Source organism: Canis lupus, chromosome 5 (genome assembly GCF_048164855.1).
Source record: "Canis lupus baileyi chromosome 5, mCanLup2.hap1, whole genome shotgun sequence".
NCBI classification, from domain to species: domain Eukaryota; kingdom Metazoa; phylum Chordata; class Mammalia; order Carnivora; family Canidae; genus Canis; species Canis lupus.
In genome coordinates this window covers 25,020,260-25,039,214 of record NC_132842.1, presented here as the reverse complement: position 1 = coordinate 25,039,214, position 18,955 = coordinate 25,020,260, and the positions used below count along the sequence as shown (strand labels likewise).

At 35.0% G+C, this 18,955-nt stretch overlaps 1 protein-coding gene across 2 annotated transcripts in view; it reads right to left on the bottom strand.

Moving 5' to 3' along the window:
• UPF2 (UPF2 regulator of nonsense mediated mRNA decay) overlaps nt 1-18,955 on the bottom strand; it is a 94,643-nt gene that overhangs the window by 41,317 nt on the left and 34,371 nt on the right. For both annotated transcript variants that reach the window (XM_072825835.1, XM_072825834.1), the window contains exon 8: nt 15,936-16,021. In XM_072825835.1, coding sequence (XP_072681936.1) covers nt 15,936-16,021 — 86 coding nt within the window. The remainder of the gene's footprint in view (nt 1-15,935; nt 16,022-18,955) is intronic.

Below are 18,955 nucleotides of genomic sequence, written 5' to 3'. Positions count from 1 at the left end.
TCCAGAATCCTGCTTATTAACACAGCACTCTAGAGCGGCACTACTAATCAAAATGAACACACAAGCTAAAATTTACTTTCCATTCCTGCCATAGCCATTATTTTATAAAACATGATTACCCAATGATGCAACACTCAGCAGACACTGTAGATAAGAAGCAGTGAGGAATTAACAAAAGCAGCTGCGGTGACCATATCAAGTTATGGGGAACGCAGTGATGAAGGAACCTTAAAACTATAAAAATTCAACATAAGAGCTCAAATAACTAGGCAGCCTAAAGCCATTGAGAACAGAAACACATAATCCTACAGGTTATCCCTGAGTACATCACTATAGAATAATACAGGAAAATGGTTTCATCATCAGAGAAAACAATGCACACCATGCAAGGCTTAGGATTAGATCTGGAAAACTCTCAGCATGGACAGAAAGGCTCACCTGGAAGAAACATAGCAAAGGAAGGAAGAATGGAGGTAAATTTGAAAGGTAGAGGAAAGTGCTTAAATTCATACCTAAGAGACTGAAAACCTTTGCATTCCTCTTTGTTATAATTTCTTTTAAAAATTATCATTTAGATTTTACTAACATGCCAGGCTCTGTCCTAGGCACCTAATAATATACTTTACTGAGCTTGCTAATCCTAATAACCATTCTATGAGGTGGGAATTAAAAAAAAAAAGATTTTATTTATTTATTCATGAGAGAGACACAGAGAGGCAGAGATATAGGCAGAGATATAGATATAGATATAGATATAGATATAGATATAGATATAGATATAGGCAGGGGAGAAGCAGGCCCCTATGGAAAACCCAGTGAGGGACTCGATCCCAGACCCCAGAATCATGTCCTGAGCCGAAGGCAGATGGCTCAACCACTGAGCCACCCACGTGCCCCTGAGGTAGATTTTTTTTTTTTAAAGATTTTATTTATTTATTCATGATAGTCACACAGAGAGAGACAGAGAGGCAGAGACACAGGCAGAGGGAGAAGCAGGCTCCATGCACCGGGAGCCCGATGTGGGATTCGATCCCGGGTCTCCAGGATCGTGCCCCAGGCCAAAGGCAGGCACCAAACCGCTGCGCCACCCAGGGATCCCTGAGGTAGATATTTTAATCACCATTTCAGAAATAATAGATGTTGAGAGAGGTCAGGGAAAAAGTGGCTTTGTAGTAGTGATTCAATTTTGTTAAAGGCATCACATCTGTGTTTACTCTAACAATAAAAAGTTCAATCCATTATGTAAAGATCTAAATCAAGACACTTAATATTAAATGTTACATTAAATGTTTTTTTAATTATTTAGAAAGTTTTATCAACGAAGGTTAACAGCCCGTTACAAAGAAAATGTGCACATGTGGGGCACATTACTCCTTGATTATTACATAAATGAAGTTTTCCTGTGAGATACTCTCATAAATATGTAGTCATTTTCTTCATGTCTATTAGTATAAAAAAAGCCTGGGACAAATGAACCTTCAATTTTCTTGCATAACAGATTCACACTAACAGCAAGTTTACTTTCTTTCTTTTTTTTTTTAAAAAAAGATTTTATTTATTCATGAGAATACACAGAGAGGAGAGAGAGAGAGGCAGAGACACAGGCAGAGGGAGAAGCAGGCTTCATGCAGGGAGCCCGACGTGGGACTCTATCCAGGGTCTCCAGGATCACACCCTGGGCTGCAGGCGGCGCTAAACCACTGAGCCACTGGGGCTGCCCGCAAGTTTACTTTCTAAGTTTTTAAACTTTGGTTAGAATATTGTACTTTATTTTTTTTTTAAAGATTTTATTTATTTATTCATGATAGTCACACAGAGAGAGACAGAGAGGCAGAGACACAGGCAGAGGGAGAAGCAGGCTCCATGCACCGGGAGCCCGATGTGGGATTCGAACCCGGGTCTCCAGGATCACGCCCCAGGCCAAAGGCAGGCGCCAAACCGCTGCGCCACCCAGGGATCCCAGAATATTGTACTTTAATATAACTGTAATGTACATTATAGTTAGAATATATTAAGTTTTCATTTGTTTTTCAAACCCACTTTAGCAACAAATACTTTCTTCTGTTTCGGTTCATAGCCATTGGCCAAACACAAATAAATGAATTTAAACTATGCCTGAGTTCTACTACTCCCAAATGCCACAATTTCAGATCAGAAAAATGAAGAATACGTTGAATGAACACAAAAAATGAAGTCATAAGACAACAAAGAGGAAGGAATGTGCTCGGAGTCAGGAGGCTCAGGTTCTAACTCTCTCAATTAGTGCTTCTGTGGTTTCCAGTCTTAGCTGCTTTGGTTAAACCCTCCGATGGCTTAGACGTTCACCTCAGAGCTCCACACTGGCTCTTCTTTCAGCCGGAAGATGCTTTTTTCTTCCTCCAGATATCTACACTTATTCCCTCACAAAAGCCACGTCTTACTTCTAACTGACACCTCCTCAGTGAAACTGCTTTCAAATACTCAGCTGAATCCACAAATCTACCCACCCCTACGCCAGAATCCCCTATTCTGCACTATTTTTTTAAAGTAGCATTTATCACCTTCTTACATATTATACAATCTACTTAACTTATTGTGTTTATTATCTTGTCACCCTTCCCCACTAGAATGTAAGCTCCATGGAAGATAGTTTGCTATTATTCAACACAGTGCCAACAATATAGTAGGTGCTCGGTAAACATCTGTTAAATAAATAAATGTTACTTGTATCCCACAACTAGGTTTATTTTTTTAATTATTATTATTATTTTTTAAGTTGGCTCTGTGTCCAGTGCAGAGCCCAATGCAGGGCTTGAATTCACAATCCTGAGTTGAAGAGTTGGACACTTAACCAACTAAGCCGCTCAGGCACCCATAGGTTTTTTTTTTTTTTTTAATTATTGTTAGTTTTTAGTCTAAAATATTCTTCACCACCAAAAGGAAGTACCATCTGATTTTTTTCCATCTGATTTTTATTTTAAAAAAATATTAAACTTCATCAAGTTTTACATTTTATCAATGCTAGCTTCTCAAATATTTTTATACAATTAATAGGATAATCATAGTCTCCTATTTTATATGTTTCCTATTTAAAATATCTTTTTAATCCTGAAACCAATCCTCTAATCCTGCTAGATTTTTATTTAATATACATTAAACATGATTTGCTAGTTTTTATTTAGGATTTTTATATCAATGTTCAAAAGTGAGATTGGTCAAGTTTTCAGACTTCCTTGCTCTTAAGAGTCTGCCTAACTCATAGTATGAAATGGCAAGTTTGCTTTTCAACACTGGAACAAATGAGACAGTAGAGAAATCACTAGTTCCATAAAAAATTGAAAGAACTCAATAAAGCTATCTAGTCTTGGTCTATTTAAGATGAAATTAACTGTTAACTTCACTGGTCTACTTTATTTTATCTTGAAATAATTTGGAAATGTTTATTTTTCCCCAACAATTGTTTCACTGAGATTTTCAAGTGCGTTTAAGAATATTTCTAGTGTATAATCTGGCTCATTTCTTAAACTTTTAAATGTTCTTTTTCTTCGTATTTTCTAAATGTTTTCCTATTTAGATTTTAAGAACCAGTTCCAATTTTTAAAATTAATTTTAATTTTGGATGTCTTTCTCAATGTATTTTTCACTACAATTTGAGATTATACTCGCTTAACACCAAAAATTTTAACCTATCATTTCCTTTTTCTTCCTTTCCTGGACAAGGCACTTATACTTTATTTCATTTTTTCTTCTTCTAGGAGGTCAGCCCAATCTATATCAAAACTTTTTCCCAGTCCCAAAAGAAAGGTAGATATGGCTAACTTTCTTAAAGTGAAGCAGTCTGTGCTAGCCATTCAGGCTCCTGTCAGTGACCTGACAACTGAGCTAAGTGCTTTCAGTGCTTTTAATTTCAAAGATTTTTAAAATAATAATAATAATGATTCCCCAGAAGATCTTAAGTCTTTTATGCCTTTCCAGGTAGTTAGCAATGCTGGTTTTTGCTCTGTGGGAATTGGCCACGTGAAAGTAAAGTTAGATATCCTATTTTCTCAGAATCTTCTACTTATAAAAAGCTCACCAAGTCCTTCTCAAACAGGTTTCTAAAATTCCTTTTTCCATTATGCCTTTCGCAATTAAAAGGATAGCTGATAGCAAATGCCACCCTACCTTATTTAAATCTTCAAGCTCTGTGACTGTTCATTCATTACTTTGCAAAATAAAATTCCTTATGTTGTAAATAAAGTAACAAATTATATAGTTCTTCAGTGTTAGTCCTGCTTAAGTGTGCTTTTCTGTTTTTTTCTAACCCTCTGTCTTTTCTGTCCCTCTAGCAAGGGAATGGAGTGCTAATGCTATACCAATCACATTAAATGTATTAACCACAAAATAAACATTTTAATGAATTAAAGAGCAAATTCCTGTATTAAAATTTTAGCTAGATATGTATTTTTAGATTTTTCTGAATGTCAACTAGAAAGTAAACTGAGATCTTCCCTTTGAAAACTGAATTTTGTCTCAAAGAGTATTATTTTTATCAGCAGCTAGTGAATGAACCATTTAATAAAGATTTTTTTTCCTTTAACAATAAAACCTTGCTTACATTTTCAAGGTCTCTTAAATCACACATTTAAGTATCTTAATAGCAGTTAATGATCAAATTAGTAAACATCCAGTCATTAACTACAAGTAATAAGAATGCAGAAACACATTTTGTTACTGAGAGGGAAGAAAAGAAATTCTTCAAGGTTTTTATCTCATAATCAATCAGCTTTCTAAAAGAAATGTCCAGCTTTTTTCCTCCCTCTAAAATCTAAAGAATTTAATTGTTGGAAGCTACTGATTTTATACTATACTGTTCAAAAATACCTAGGAAGAGGAGGAATGTGAAAGCACACTGCTACCACTCAATGAAAAGAATACAAAAAAATTTCTTCATTTAAACAATGAAGCAAATGATTCAAAAAAAGATGAAACATAAAAGATTGGAGTCATACTCTGAAATCAACAATCATATGCTCTAAAGACTTTGTGACAATGTTGCAGCTCCCAGTCCAATAGCACCATCAAGTGGTACAACATGCTAAAAGACTCCAAAGACTAAAGAGGAAAAGTTATTTAACAATCAGGGGAAGCACTTCATTCACTCAACAGTTTCTGTTTATATTACTCTAAGTCTAAAGAGATTCTGATCATCTATAAAAACTTGGCAAACCATATGGCTTCCAAGTCATTAAAACCAATACTGAGTTTGCACCAAAAAAACTAAGATTCCCAGGTACTTTGCCTGATTCTGACTTTATGCTCAAAGCTAATTTAGGTGAGGGGGCCTTCTAAAATGCTAGGCCTCAGCTCTAGCTTGATCTTGGTGGTGGATACATACATATACCTAAGATGTAACCCTTCATATGAAATTTCAATTTATAAGTATTATATTACAAATTAACTATAAAATGATGTGAAATATTTAAAGCAATGTCTAGTAGGTTTCATTTCTGTGGAGCCCTTCAATAAGCTGAGATAAAATGCCAGGCTTCTAAGATTTTTTTTTAACCAACTATTTAATGAGGGAAGAATAAAGTTAAAACACCTTTTAGACCAAACCTTTAAAAACTGTACAGATGAGAGTAGTTGTACAGCTGGACACCACGTTTTAAAACTTTTGTGCTACAAGTGATACCAAAAAAGTGAAAAGACAACTCACAGAATGGGAGAAAATATTTGCAAGTTGTATTTGATAGGGCACACATATAAAAGAACTCTTACAACTCAGTAATAACATAATTAAAAAGGAGGTAAAAGATTTAAACAGACATTTCTCCTAAGAAGACCTACACACAGAAAGTAAGGACATGAAAAGATGCCTAAAACCACCAGCCATTAGGAAAACACAAATCAAAATCACAGTTGAGATACCACTTCCAACTCACCAGATAGCTATGAGCAAAAAAGGAACAGTAACAAGTGTTTTGAAGATATGGAGAAACTGGAGCCTTCATACATTGCTAAGGGGAATATAAAATAGCACAGCCACTGTGAAAAAGTTTAGTAATTACTGAAAATGTTAGAGTTACCATAAGACACAGCAATTTCACTCCTAGATATATACTCAAAAGGAATGAAAACATACCCACACAAAAACCTGGTCATGTTCAGCATTTTTCCTAGTAGCTAAAAAGTGGAAACAATCCAAATATCCATCAACTAATAAATGGGTAAACAAAATGTGGTGTATCTACACAATAGAATATTCAGCCTTTTAAAAAGGAAGAAATTCTAATACAGGCAACAACATAGATGAACCTTGGAAACATGATACTAAGTGAAAGAAGCTGGATACAAACACATATTGTATGATTTCATTTATATGAAATACTCAGAATAGGCAAACCCATAGTAACTCAAAGCAGGTTAATGGTTTCATGGGGCAGGAAAAAGGGTACGCAGAGAAAGTACAGGACTGACTGCTAAGAGACAGAAGGTTATCTGTATCTGTGGGCAGGATAAAAATGTTTTAAAAATTGATTGTAGTGATGGGTGCATTTATTTAGAATACTGAATTGTATACTTCAAATGTACAAATGTATAGTATGTGATTACATCTCAATAAAGCTGGTTTTTTTTTTTTAAAGAAAAGATCTATAAAGAACCTTAAAAGTTATCTAGTTTAGTGCTTCCTAAACCAAAATAGAGGTTTAAGACTAGGTAAGACAGCCAAATTCTCAACCAGACATATATAAAGATCCCCTGCCTTTCAAAAGTTCATGTTATACCACTCTGCTTTTGTTTCAGCCTTGTATTTTACCTGTTTTTGCTAACTGAAAAAAATCCAGAGAAGATTTTTTCACTTTTATGAAAAAGGGGGAAAGTAAATATAGTGTTTGGTGCTGATTTTGTAGCAAAACAGTTGCAGAGGTGCTGCACACAAGAGTGGCACAGCCAAGCTCCATCCCCAAGAGCTACATTCAACAGCTTGGCATCAAAGCGCCATAGCTTTGACCTGTGTGTCTGAGAGCATCTGTGCCTTACCTAGATTTATTTTGCATTCTTTTGCCAAGATGTGTCCCAAGGTATCAGAAAAGCATAAGAAAGGCTTTTTTCTTGGGGAAGGGGAGAAGTCTGGGCACAAAGACTTTTCCATATAAATTAATGGTAATTACTATTTTATACCATTTCAGCTTAAAAAAGGTTTCATAGAAACATTCTACTTTTGGATGGTGGGGGAAACTTATATATAGTTGATCCTTGAACACAAGTTTGAGCAGTGCAGGTCCACTTAAATAAGGATTTTTTTTCCCTGATAAATAGAGTACAATATTGTAATTGGTATTTTTCTCTTCCTTATGATTTTCTTAATAACATTTTTTCTCTACCTTACTTTATTATAAAAATATATAACACATGTAACATACAAACTATGTGTTGATCAACCGGTTTTTTTTTTGTTTTTATTTTTTTTTTGATCAACTGTTTATGTTATCAGTAAGGCTTATGTTCTGGGGGAGTAAAAAGTTGTATGTGACTTTTTGGCTGTGCAGAAGGTTGGTGCCCCAACCCCCATGTTGTTCACGGATCCACTGTATTTTAAAAAATCTGTGCACTCAAACAACTATGAAATCATTCATTCTGACTTTGGTAGCACATTAATTGATGAAGGAGGGAATCTTGGCCATAAAGACACTCAAAAGAATTCATGTCCTTTGGGAAGTGTAAGGGAGAGAAAATACCACATGAAAAGAAAGATGCACCTTACCAAAGGGGTCCTCAGGGGTCTAGTGAGGCACTGTAGACAATGAGGCTAGATAAGAGCAAGAGCTAAAACAAGGTGTAAAGAATCTCCTCACGCCTCCTTCCCTAGTGTCCCAGCTTGTCCCTAAGTCCAGAGGCTCAAAGAATAACTGGCTACCTAGGAGAATATTCTGGCATGCACACTCTAGACCAACCTTTGTTCCTTCTCCCTCCCACTCCCCTTGAAGGGGATCAGTCATCTCTTTAAGATGGAATGAATAAAATGAATAAAAGATGGAGAACAGTTTGTGAGTCTATGAGAAAAGAAAGAGAAGAAGAAAGGGAAGAAAGGGAATGAGAAAGAGGATGAGAGGAGACTTACTGGCACTTGACTATTATCTTTTTACTCCAGCCTCCCTAGAGACCAAGCTCTAATCCTCAGGACAAGCCAAATATTGCAGGTAAGGTAGAAAGAGGTCAGGAGGTTAAGGACAACAAAACCCATTCAAAATTAAAGGCTTTTCCAAATCAACAAAAATATACAGTCAACAGACTAGGAAATAGCAACTGAGTCCAAGACTCTAATACACCATTTTAAGGATGTGTAAACAGAGGCCTTGACTTTCCAAGTACCCTCAGAAACATAAAAAAGGCAATGTTTTAGCTAAACACTGAAATCTTTAGAAGAGACTGGAGAGTACTATTTACACTAGAAAAGCAGATAAATGAGACATCTATTCTCACATAAATTAGAGATTTTTCTATAACTTAGCTCATTAAATGTATATAAAATACAGAAATGCCAATAAAGAGTAATATTCAATGTTACTTATAAATTTCATTGTTGAAAAGACTGCCCTCTACCAGCCACACCATACTTATTATCTTTTATTATTTTCAGTAACTTACTAAAGAAATAAAAATCATAATGACCCCCAAACAAATCCCTAGGAGTATATCTGAATCAAAGGCAATAGTGCTACCCGAGTGTTCCATGTGCTTCTCTACGTTTTCCAAATGTCCTTATTGTCTTCTTAGGCTTTGGGCTGAGTGAAAATGATGTGTCACTTTTTGTTCAAGGTACCTAGGAATGAGCTGAGTTCACACAGTCCTCTCATACCACAACAATCCTGGAAGCTATGGCAATGATATAAGATGAAGTCTGTAAAACTTCATTTTTCAGAGTAAACTCAAATGTTGCATGAAGTTTGAATGGAGCTACCGAACAACCCAGATTCGATGGGTAAATGATGGCAGAAATCACAAGTGAAAAGTGAATAGAGAACTAATCCAAACAGGGCACATTTTCAAAATCTATTTAGTAATACTATTAACCACAATTTATTTTAAAAATAGAGGGAGGTGCCTGGCTGGCTCAGATCACTCTGGTCTCAGGGTCATGAGTTTAAGCACCACAATGGAAATACAGATTACTTAAAATAAATAAGAAAAATAGAGAAACAAAGAAAGAAAAGGAAAAATTCCTTAAAATATACCAAAATTTACCAGAAAAATATTACCACAAAATAAATGAAAATTCTGGCCAAACTTTTTGCCATGATTTTAAAAATACTAAGTGAATCCTAAAAGAAGAAATGAGGAAGAGAGCACAGGAGAGAACAGACTTTGCAGAATTGTGACTAAAAGGCAGAGGATTAAAAAAAAAAAAAAAAAAAAAAGACACTGAGAAAAGTGATTAGTGAGAATACGGTAGCTGGAAATAAGCAAAGAGATTCAACATATACATAATGAAGTACCTAAAAAAAAAAAGAGAGAGAGAACAGAACAATTATTTAAATATACTTAAAGATGAAAACCAGGAAAACTTCCCTGAAGTATTCAATATGAAAACTCAAAGGGCATGGAGAATGACCCAGAATGATCAACACCAAGGCATCTTCATCCTAGGAAAGCCATTGGATTTACTAGAAAAAGATTATTTGGGCAGCCATTTGCATGACCAAGTCAATTACAGAGGAGAAAGAGGAAAAAGGCAGGCTGGCCTCCAGGTTCTCCACAATAATAGCAAATGCCAGATGACACTGTGGTCAACACCTAAAAGGTATTTGAGGGTAAAGGTATGAGCCATGAATCCTACAACCAGCTAAGCTGTCTTTCAAGAAACAAATCCACAGGGACGCCCGGGTGGCTCAGCAATTGAGCATTTGCCTTTGGCTCAGGGCGTGATCCCGCCGGGGTCCTGGGATCGCGTCCCATATCAGGGTCCCTCTATGGAGCCTGCTTCTCTGTCACTACCCCTCTCTATGTCTCTTATGAATAAATAAATAAAATCTTGTAAGAAAAGAAAAGAAAAGAAAAGAAAAGAAAAGAAAAGAAAGGAAAGGAAAGGAAAGGAAAGGAAAGGAAAGGAAAGGAAAGGAAAGGAAAGGAAAGGAAAGGAAAGGAAAGGAAAGGAAAGGAAAAGAAAAGAAAAGAAAAGAAAAGAAAAGAAAAGAAGAAAAGAAATCCACAGACACATCACCCTGAATGTATAAAATATAAAAACTCAAGGGATATTTTTTTCCCCAAGAACTCTTCTTGCAAAATTAGAAGATGAACTTCAGCAAACCAAGAGATAACAGAGGAAACCAGAGAAACAGTGTTGGTGGGGGCATGAAGGATTTTAAACTGTAGAACTAATAAGATAAAATAAACGAGGGGGTTAGAGTGACAAATTAGGATGTAGATGTTATATTCCCTATCAGGATGAGCTATCAACACAGAGACAAAAACAAGAAGAGGGTGAATAGAAAAGATGAAAAGTCAGGTTAAGTTTGCTGCTTGCCTGCCTATAGTGTGGCGAGTGAAGTAACGTTCAAACCTAAGCTGACAAACCAAATGACACAAGTATAAGCACATTTAATGCTGAAAAAGGAAAATGTTAAATAAGACAACATTACAGACCAATACCAGGTGGATGAGGAGAGGAGAAGAAAGGAAGAGAACACAAGCTAATTTATCACTTGTGGTAGGAACAACGAGGGCTATCTATAAATAAATGATCATGAAGTAAACCTATAATTATGAAGATAACTACTAAAATAAAAACACGAATCTCCCTCAAATCAAAAAATACATATACCCACATATGTATAAAAATAAAACAATATAAACAGGTTATATAATGAAAGACTTTTTAAAAATTAAGCCAAAAAGAGAAATGATATAACAAAACTTGGACCAATCATATCTGTCTTACCAAACATATAAATACCCTCACTTGATAAGAAACATATTTTTAGAACAAAGTAAAGCTCTAGTCAAAAATATACAAGAGACTCAACTAAAATAAAGCAATTTTGAAAGAGTGACTACAGAAGGGAAAAGCATGCTAGTAGAAGAAATTAGAAACTGTAATCTTAATACCAGATAAGGTAGTCTCAGGCCAAAAAAGCATTAAATAAGACAAAGAATGACACTTTATAGTGCTAAAAGGTGCAATCCACAATGAGGTGTAAATTTTATCTTCATACCAAATAATACAACAATAATATTCAAAAAGCTGAAACTGTAGTAGTTATTAGGAAAACACCATACATCACAGTAGTCTTTAATTCACCTCTCTTTGCCCAGAACCCCTGGGTAGAGAAAAAAGTCAAGAAAATGGGAGAACTTAATAAAAGTTACTTACTACTGTATATCTCCCTGATCAATACATTTAACTCTGCACCATAAAAAGAAAGAATGTAATCTTTTCAAAAACGCTTGTGAGAGGTGGCTCAGTTGGTAAAGCGTCTGACTCCTGGGTTTCGGCTGAGGTCATGATCTCATGGGTCGTGGGATGCCCTGCCTCAGGCTCCTTGCTCAGCACAGAGTCTGAAGAGCAAAGATTCTCTCCCTCTGCCCTGACCCCCCCTAATATGCTCTCTCTCCAATAAATAAATCTTAAAAAAAGAAAAAATGCTTGTGACATGCTCATGAAAATTGCTATATAATAGGCCATAAACAAAATTTCAAAAAATTCCAAAAAGAAAAGTCTATTTTCTATTCATAGTACAGTAAAATATGAATTATTAACCAAGTCAGACAACAAAACAAAAAGTCTCACTACCTGAAATTTCAAAACTCTCTCAGATACCTCCTTAGGGAACAAAAAGGAAATACAAACTAAAATTGGAAAATTTCTAAAAATAGAAATTTCTAAAAATAGAAATCGCCAAATGTCGGAACTACAAGATACAGCTAAGACCATTCTCAGAAGACAATATGCTAAATGCCAAAAAAAATTAACAAAATGAATAAGAAAAACCAAGAGAGAAGAAAACGGTAAAGATCAAAAGCCAAAAATAATGAGTAAAAAACAAAATAGCAAAACTGGGGATCCCTGGGTGGCTCAGTGGTTTAGCACCTGCCTTCAGCCCAGGGCGTGATCCTGGAGTCCCAGGATCGAGTCCCGCATCAGGCTCCTTGCACGGAATCTGCTTTTCCCTCTGCCTGTGCCTCTGCCTCTCTCTCTCTCTCTCTCTGTGTGTGTGTGTGTGTGTATCTCATGAATAAATAGATAAAATCTTTTTTTAAAAAATAGCAAAACAGTAGAATAAATTACAGTTTGGAAGCTGTTTTTTGGGGGGTGGTTGTTGGCAGGAAAAACAAAAATGAGTAAACCATTAGCGGACATGCTCAAGAGGAGAAAAAAAGAAAAGTACAAACACAGCACTGTCTATAATGGTAAAGACTAGAATGTCCAAAATGGTTAAATACAGTACACCCATAAACAGAAACACTACAGCTTTAAAAGAACAAGGGAGGGGATCCCTGGGTGGCTCAGCGGTTTGGCGCCTGCCTTTGGCCCAGGGCGCAATCCTGGAGTCCCGGGATCGAGTCCTGCATCGGGCTCCCAGCATGGAGCCTGCTTCTCCCTCTGCCTGTGTCTCTGCCTCTCTCTCTCTCTATGTCTATCACAAATAAATAAATAAATGAATCTTTAAAAAAAAAAAAAAAAGAACAAGGGAAATCTTTATATACTGATATGAAAAGCTCCGCAAGATATGCTACTAATGAGAAGAGTAATGTTCAGAATGACAGGTACAGTTAAGTTACCCTTGTATAAAAAACAGGAAATATAAGAATTTATAATTGTATTTTCTTGTACATGAAAAAGAAACTTAGAATATATAAGAATCAAGACAGTTTCCAACTAGAAAAAGTGGAAATTGGGTATAAAGAGACAAGGATAGAAAGGATATTTTAAGGCACACAATGTTTTAAACATCCAGGTTTTGAGCCTTATAAATGTATTAATTTTTTTAAAATGAAATTTTAGATTTGCATACAATCAACATTAATTCATCAAGTATCATCAAGCACTTACCAGAACTATACTTGGTGTTGAAAATTTACAAAATGAGAAGATCCAGAACTTTTTTTTTTAAGATCCAGAACTATCTCTACACCTAATGTGGGGATCAAACTCACAATCCAAGATCAAGAGTCACATGCTCTACTGAATGAGCCAGCCAGGTGCCCCTCCAGAACTCCCTTTTAAAGAGCCTATAGTTTATACAGTTTGGTAGGGATACAGATGACACAGCACACTGGGTTACGTGCCTGATTCTTTGTATGAATAAATTCTCCTGAAAGTGCTACAAGAGCACCCATGTGTACATAATGGAAACGAGGATGGCTGTTCAGGGAAGACGATTCTTAGTCTAAGAGTTAAACGGTGAGCCACAGATTTTCAGTGGAAAAATAAAGAATATCCCAGACACATTAGAAAACAGAGGTTTGGAAGTAGAGAGAGCAAAGAGTATTCAAGAAATCATTGCATATCAGGCTTTTGTAAGAGAAGAGTGGCTAGAAGTTTGACTGAAGTTGAAGGGGGGCTAGACAAAAAAAATGCATTAAATATGATGTAATTTTATCACCTTCTACCTGTCCAATATTGAGTGCTGGAGATAAAGTAAAGAGAGCCCCACCCCTGGAGCTTAGGCTGGATGACAATGTCCAGGGAAACCAAGGAAGCAGTTTTTGCAAACCTTTCCTGTCTCTAACTCTGCACATACTCAGCTGCCTTCACCAGAATGCTCTCTCTACAGTTCCCTTTCCCCAGTCATCTCTGGCCTAATTCTTTTCTCAAGACTCACATTAAATGACCCTTTTTCCAGGCAGCCTTCTTGGACTCCTCAAACTAAATCAATCAGTTCCACTTGCCATGTACTTCAAAGCACGCTGTGATTCTTCGTGGTTACTGCACTTAGAAGTCTTTGTCTTTCTTCTTTCCCAAACTGTAAGCTGTGTGACTACAAGAGCCTAACCTGTCCTGTTCACCACTGTATCTCTAGCACTAATCACAGAATACAGTAGATTCTTAATGAATTAGTTAGTAAATGAATAAAATTTAGAACATAATTTAATCTTGGCTGATCACTCAGGTGGATTATAAAAAACCTAAATGATTGTATTTACATATTTCAGGTATATAAGACTATATAGAGGTCTCTTCCTCATGGCTCTAGCATGCTATACACTTCAAGTACTTGTCTCTTTACCTTTTGTCTCTCAAACCATCAATTGTCACTTCCTATTACATTTAAGTCTACATTTCTAACAGATTCCAAGTACGTCTAATTTGCAACTATTCACAGAGCTAAGCAGATAAACGGAGTTATAAAGGATACAACTAGCAAAGACTAATATGTAGTTTTCGAAGACTTTCTTACGGGGGGTAGAGTAGGACAGAATGGGTACACAGGGAGACACGATGCTTTTTTATAAGTAAACTACTTAAACATCATTGCATGATGTCTTTTGTAAACAATGCCTTTTATTTTTGCTAACTTTGGATTATTCTGTTGTATATGTTCAAATAATTAATACATGTTTCTTCATTCAAATAAAAGAGTTGAAAAAGATCTGAAAACAAATATTCCATTGTATAAGTAAAGAATCACTTTTTTCACTTGAAAAAAAACAGTATTTGAATTTTCATCAATGCAGGCTTAGTTTTTCCCACCTGCAAATACATAAAAGTGGGATGTGTCTCACAATTAAGGACTTAAAAATAACTGGCAGTATTTTTTCTTACTTTTACATAAAATAATGATGTGCCTCATAACTGATGTCACCTCAGATTTGATGAAATGACGTTCTCTCTTTATTATTATTATTAACACATTCCATCTCTCTTGTCCCACTAAGATGAAAAATCAAATGCTCATATTAATGATGCTGGCAGAATTAAAAACCAGTATGAAAGGAAAAAAAAGTAGTGATTTGGTTTCACTGAGAAATCTTATATCAAGAAATCATGGGCTTCTACCAACAAATGGACCTAATCAAAACTATGCTTAAGAAATCTTTTTTTTTTAAGATTTTATTTATTTACTCATGAGAGAGAGAGAGAGAGAGCGAGAGAGAGAGAGCACGCCAGAGACATAGGCAGAGGGAGAAGCAGGCTCCCGACAAGGAGCCCAATGTGGGACCTGATCCCTGACCCCAGAATCATGCCCTGAGCTGAAGGCAGACGCTCAACCACTAAGCCACCCAGGCGTCCCTATGCTTAAGAAATCTTTAGTGAAATTGCTCAGAACCCTTACCTTCTGGGGAAAGTATCTACATTAGCCATGTTGTATGTAATCATCATAATAGTTAACAAAATTACTTAATTATCCATTGCTGAATAAACAGAAAGGCATCTCCTCCAGGTTCCTAAGGTCAATGGTCTGAGTGGTCCTCCATATTTCAGGGACCATTAATTTAGTGTAATTTATAGAATTACTATTCTCTAAAAGCATTATGCAACTAAATATGCTTCTTGAATTACTAGCAACATAATCACTACTGTAACTTTTAATTCTAAACTATCATAATTACAAAAACAAGAACTTTTCATTTAAATACAACTGTAAAAATGATACACTCAATTAGTCTGATCTTTATACAAAATAAAAACTCTCCAAAAAATTTATATACCTTGTTATTTTTTTCTCCTCAGAGGCAAAAATGCAAACCAACTGCTTCTAGAAATGATTAGGTTATTAGTATTCTTAAGTTACTATTATTCTCAAATATTTTCTCTTAAAATAGGTAAGCATCAGAAGAAATATTTCTACTACAGCTAATGAACAAAAGAACGGAAATCAATGAGCAACAAGTTCTAGAAAATATACTGAAAATAATGATGTCTGTTGACAATACATATTTTTAAAGAGATAATTAAATAAGGACATTTATCTTACAGTCATCCCTGTAGAGTAAAAATACTAACAAATTACTTTTTGTCTTTTAGTACCTACCTTTGTCTGGGAACTATAAAGAGCGCCCGTACCAACTTCTTCCTATTTGCTTTTGTATTCATGTTCATGCAAAAATCCATTGCTGCCTAAAGGAGAAAAAGCAAACTTTTTTCCTTAAAAATATTTTTTAATTTAACTAATGAAAGCAAAAACCATGCATGCTACAAAGGGCTTCTATTTGCTCCTAAACATTTCAAAATGGTTTTAGAACACTAGTATTATGAGCATATGCCAAACTAAAAGATCACTAAAGCTTAAATTCTTCTCTCCTTTTATATCTAAAAATACGTCTCACAGACTTTTTAATTACAACCTAGTGTTAGAAACAGAACCCCAAGTGGGTAGAGACTGAAGAGCTACCATGAATTGTCTGCCAAATAATTGTATGAAACAGCAATTAATGCCTTTGAGTTTATTGACGTCAAGTAAATCAACATTAATATCAGAAAAATATTCGGACAGAATTAGAAAGTAGCAAAAATAGTTACCAGGAACCCAGAAAATTATTGTCAGTAAGGATAATCAAAAAGGAACAAGGATAAACTAGAAATGAGAGAAAGGCATATATTATTCTCAAGAACATGTAAAAGTAAGTGCCTCAGCATTGACTAAAAAAGTTTAGTTTAGTGTCAAGAGTCAGATTTGACAATTACTTAAAGAAACCAAATCACAGGACTGTAATAAATACCCAAAACTGTTATTTAGTACAGTATCCATTTTATACTGCAGTAACAAAGAAGTGCTTAATATCTTCATCACTATGACTGACATACAAGTACATAAGAAAAGCTGGGAAAGGTGTGTGTTCTAGGAAGGCACTGGAAAACAAAAATATGAGTAACTGGTATTTTTAAAATATAGGCATGTATATTTTTTAAATGTTAAGGATTTTCAGTATATGTGTTTTAAGAAAAATAAATTATACTTTAAAAAGGAAAAAACTACCTTTAAATATACTTCTGAGGCTCTCAAATATTGTCCTTCTATAGGTTCATATGTAATGTAATGAGTAACAATTATTATTAATCTCAATCCTTAATCTGATAATTTCTTGACTATTAGATGCACATACAAGATCCACAGAGTTCCCAGATCTATTAAGAACTTCTACTCTTCACTATGAACAGAATGCACTAAAATACCTCCCATTTGATTAAACCTTTGATAGAAGAAACGGCACAACACTGATTAGATTCAAACCCAGGACACTAACTCACATCGCAAGTATTCACCAAGATCAAAATTTTACATTAACATTTGTCAAGAGAGTAAAATCAATTTAAATTTTTCTTCTGTTTGTAAAAAGAGTATAATAAATGTTACTAAAGCTTACATTTTATGACACTAAAGCTATCATAGCTAAGTAATAAAAGAGAAAAGTACAATAAAATGCCCTTTAAGCAATTCACCCATATGAAACATTGAAAAATTCTGGACCTAATAAATAGAAACCCCAAAGTCATGTACTCAGAAAATAGGTTAACACTGGAAAATCTCTCTCTCTCTCACTCATTCTCTCTTACACACACACACGCAAAACAAATCAGCATTTTTGAAAATATAAAGAAACATTTTAAATGGCTAATAATGGCTTATGTTTCACCATAAATTACAAAACATGAATAAAATATATTTCAATAACTACCTTAGAACACTGTCCTTTAAAATATGTAAACAGTTTGCATATTATAGCTAAATAAATTTTATAAAGACAGAGAAGGAAATATCACTTCACCTACCACAATAATCAAAGGCCAGTTAGGCAGGAAAAAACCTACAATGTTCAAAACTCTCCATAGATTAGGAGTCCATAAAGCATGTCAATGCCTAACACACAGTAGGGGTTCAATAAATATATAGAATAAATAAAAGACAACATGAAAAACTGTCAAGATTAGTAAATTTCAGAAAATTAATAAGAAAAAAGTTTCATATATATATTAATTATTAGATTTATCCAGTCCTGTCCTATGAGAAGAAATGGAAACAAAAGGAGTCTCTCTGGTAGTATGTATCTGCCTGAGGAACAACTGCTGATTGACAACTCAATAAGCGCTATTCTGAAAACTTGTTTCAAAACATTTGAGATCAATGAAAGTTCAACAATCATTTATTTTATTAAATAAAAATAAATGTTTATGATCATTAAATGTATGTAGAAATACACATTAAAAAAAAATAAACACCACCATAAATGACATTATTCACAGAAGTTACCTAAAAGAAATCTTCACTCTGGTCTCTACATTGTTACGTAATTACTGAATTCAAAGAATTCTTAGATTTTTCTGTTTCCCAAGTACTTTTCCTTCTTAAGCTGTTTGGACCTTTGTGAATGTATATGGAAAAAATTCCTTTCATGAGTACGCTGACTCCCCAGAGGAACCCACCGGAGTCCAACAGAGAAGAGTGGCTCCTATTTTTCTTCTGACTCTCAGAAGGTTAACTCAGAATTTACTGTGCAGTCATTACTGGCAATAGCTCCTTTTTTTTTTTTTTTTTTTTTTTTTTTTTTAAGATTTTATTCATTCATGAGAGACACAGAGAGAGAGAGGCAGACACAGAGAGAGAAGCAGGCTCCATGCAGGTAGCCTGAAGTGGGATTCAATCCTGGGTCTCCAGGATCACACCCTGGGCCGAAGGCAGCACTAAACCTGAGCTACAGGGGCTGCCCGGCAATAGCTCTTAATACTGAGCTGAGCACTACAGTATACTTTATAGTGCAAACTCATAACAATATGATTATATACAAAACCAATGAGATCCTTCCCACCTTCAATTTTCATGACAGTACTCAAACTGGGGTATGGAGGTGGAGCAGGAGTGTCAAGGTATCTGTCATCCTGTTTATGCCACATAAATGAAAATATGAAAATTTGGTAGAGGAAAGCTTCAATCATATTTCAAACTTAAGTTCTTGAAAACTGTTCATTGACCTAATCACTTTAAGAAGTAAGCCAATTTGGAAACCGAGTTTCAAGTCTACTTGATTACATGAAAAGTTACTAAAATACTTCTAA